General features: G+C 42.3%; 1 protein-coding gene across 1 annotated transcript; it reads right to left on the bottom strand.

Annotated features, from left to right (window-relative positions):
* Positions 1-733: 733 nt before the first annotated feature.
* LOC139475201 (zinc finger CCHC domain-containing protein 18-like) lies at positions 734-1,957 on the bottom strand. Its single transcript, XM_071258454.1, has one exon. It carries the CDS (start codon positions 1,955-1,957, stop codon positions 734-736), a length of 1,224 nt encoding a protein of 407 aa, XP_071114555.1.
* Between the last annotated feature and the right edge of the window lie 1,092 nt (positions 1,958-3,049).

The raw sequence follows: 3,049 nt of genomic DNA, 5'->3' as shown, positions 1-3,049 counted from the left end.
ACATCAACTCCCATCTTCTGTTTACTGTTGTAGGAGACTAGACTTGGGGCAATGTCAAGGTCATCTGGTATTGTGGAAGTCTTCGTTGCCTGCAGTACAGCACAAGTCGAGTGGTACTCAAGAGGTTTATCAAGATATCCATGAATCTTTACTTCACTATTTGGTGGGATGATAAATCTCTTGAACTCGGCGCTCTTCACTAAAGCTAACCTATTGTGGCGCTTGACTAGCTCCTTCTCCCTAAGTACGAGACATCTGAAGGCAAGGTACCACGGGGTAAAGAGATTAGCACACTGTAAAAATCTGTTCCCATGATGCTCCTTACAATTAACCATAAGCGCATTCAAAATGTTTGTGCCCATAAGAATAGGTACAGTCTCATTGTAGTCACTGTCAGGGACAACAAGAAATAATCCTTGCTGGTCAGCTGGTGACATACCAGTTACCTGAAGCGGTGTCTCTACATATCCAAGATATGGTAATGGCTTACCATCAGCACACTCTACATGCAGGATACCTTCAAGTGGCTGTATAGGGAGGTGGGACAGGTGATCTCGATGGAAGGACTCGCTCATGGTTGAAACTGTAGCTCCGGTATCCAGTAGGGCTTTAGTGTTCACTCCATGAACGGCAACTTCCACTTCTGATGCAGTACCCACAAGGCCAGTTATATCATCATCTTTGGGACCCTGTACACTGAAATCCATAACATGTCCCACCTTATGGATTCTCCTCAGTTTAACGGATTCCAACTGTGGTCCATCCTAACTGTACACTTGTAGCTGACGTGTCCAGGTTGTCCACAGCGGTAGCAGATGGGGGTAGGCTGTCCATATGCATCAGTTGTCCACCCCTGCCTTGGCCGAACTGTCCTTGGATGAAAGGCTTGCTGTCCCCGTGCATTGTTGTTTTGAGCCTGAATAGAAGCAGGGGATGAAAACCGAACTGGAGGACCCTGAGGGTGCCGTGGCATCTCTTGGACTCCCTGAAATGGTGGATACCAGGCACCTGCAAAATCAATGGCGGGTCGTGTCTGTGCTTGAGAGGTATTGTCGCACTTCTTCTTGAGATCAGCTACTTCACCTGAAAGTTTTCTGATCATCCCCTTGATCTCTGCCAATTCCTTGTTCTCCTTGGAGACAGCCGCCATACCAGGAATAGGATTCTTCTTAGTAACAGTAGAATTGGGAGTAAAAGACAGGGGCCCTTCACGTGTCTTTAATTCCTGTTCTATTCTTCTGAGGCTGATTAGAAGATCGCTGAAGGTGAGGCTCTGGTCGTACTTGTGGCCGGAAATGTCCTTTAAGTCAGGCAGAAGTCCTGTCCATAGCATGGATTTAAGCATTCGGTCTTGCTTGTTAGCTTCCACTTCTCCGGCATCTATGGCCTGTCCCAAGAGGTCTTCTAGACGCACAGCCCAGGTAGCTACTGACTCAGTCTTGGTCTGTTTGGCGGAATAGAACTTTGCTAAAAGTGTCTCCGTCGCATCCACATCGCCAAAGACGCTGTCCATTTTGGCTAAAATAGAGCTTCCATCAACGTGTGGGCCTAACCTAAGTAATACTCTGGCAGCAGGTCCCTTCAGTGATCTCCTGATGGCTTGCTTGATGTTGTCCTCCGAGTGTAACTTATCCTGATATAGACACTTCACTTCATATCGCCAAATGTCATAACTGGCATCCTTGTTACCTTCCCCAGAAAAAAATGGTAGGCGAGGTACCTCTGCCACCTTTAGAACCGTCTCTGTACCAGTAAGAACTCCAGGGGTCTCATGAGTGCCTGTCTCAAATGGTAATTCTGAATGCTTAGATTCGGTCTTTACCTGTGAAGTACCAGAACACTCACGCATCCAGGCCATAAAGTCTTCTGGGGAACCCAACTTGGGGCGCATCTTGAGTGTATTGAGAGTAGACACAAGCTGGTCTATCTCCTCTTCAGTCATACCATCTGGCTCCATAATGAATAAGTAAACAAACTAGTAGATAGAAAATGAAAAATGGTAACACTTCTCACCAAATGTACTATCTGATGATGACTCAGCAAAGTCAAACACAAAATTGTGCCCTAAGTAATATACATGTTGGCGGAAGAATAAGCAGTAAACTTGTTTAGGAAGACATACTTGTTGTCGACTGGTAAAAAGCACAAAAATTGAGTAGTAGCACAACTAAGAAGGAACACAAAAACAGCTAGAGTATATACTGCAGGTATGTATACTATCTACTTGAGTCAGGTATGTTGTATACTTCAGGCGAGTATACAAGTATAATATATACTTCAGGTAAATATACTGGGTACACTATACAGTGTATACATTGATATTTGCAATAGGATACTGGGGAATTTATGTATGATCAATTATGTGTAGGCTAAGTGCTCAGGTTAGTACAAATTTCATGCTTAACTTATGCAGGTGCAACGCAAGCGCAAATGATAGGTGAAACAGGAGAACACTGAAGAAATCCAACTGCAATAAAGACAAACTACTTAAACCAATTAACCGAAGAAAGGATCAACACACTAAAACCTAGTCGAACGAGATATCAACCCCTTTAAACTAAATGCTAAGTACTAACAACTAAATACTAATATCTATATTTATGATAATAAAGCATTAGACTATGCACCTTAACACGTAATTGAAATTATCTACTGGACGTAAATCCTACATTACTAAAATTTATTTAATAGTAAGTAATTATATACTTTATTGATTCCCTGTTTATTAATAAACACAAACTCACACCATGCAAACTCAATCACATGATATCAATCAATCAAAATCAAATGAAGTGACAAAAAAAACACTTCAAGATGAACGCTTGGTTACATAATAAATTACCGCGACAATAGCGAGTCGTGGCAGTACTGCGACAATATAAGGCTAAACAGTCGCGACAAAATCTGGAAAACCAAAGGCCTGCAACAATATTATCGCAACATCAGCGCGACAACAAATCATGGCAACGGCGCGAAATGAAAACAGGTCAAATATGTATTTATGGCAATGATCTAGTTATCAAAATAGTTATCAAAATATAAATTACAT

The sequence above is a fragment of the Haliotis cracherodii genome, unplaced genomic scaffold (genome assembly GCF_022045235.1).
Source record: "Haliotis cracherodii isolate W230 unplaced genomic scaffold, xgHalCrac1.p SCAF_3, whole genome shotgun sequence".
Lineage (NCBI taxonomy): Eukaryota > Metazoa > Mollusca > Gastropoda > Lepetellida > Haliotidae > Haliotis > Haliotis cracherodii.
Note: the sequence above shows the minus strand (reverse complement) of the source record. Positions and strands in the feature narration are given on the sequence as shown.

Bases quoted from the DNA above. Each gene is read 5' to 3' on its own strand.
- LOC139475201 (XM_071258454.1), bottom strand. From the start codon at position 1,957: ATGGAGCCAGATGGTATGACTGAAGAGGAGATAGACCAGCTTGTGTCT.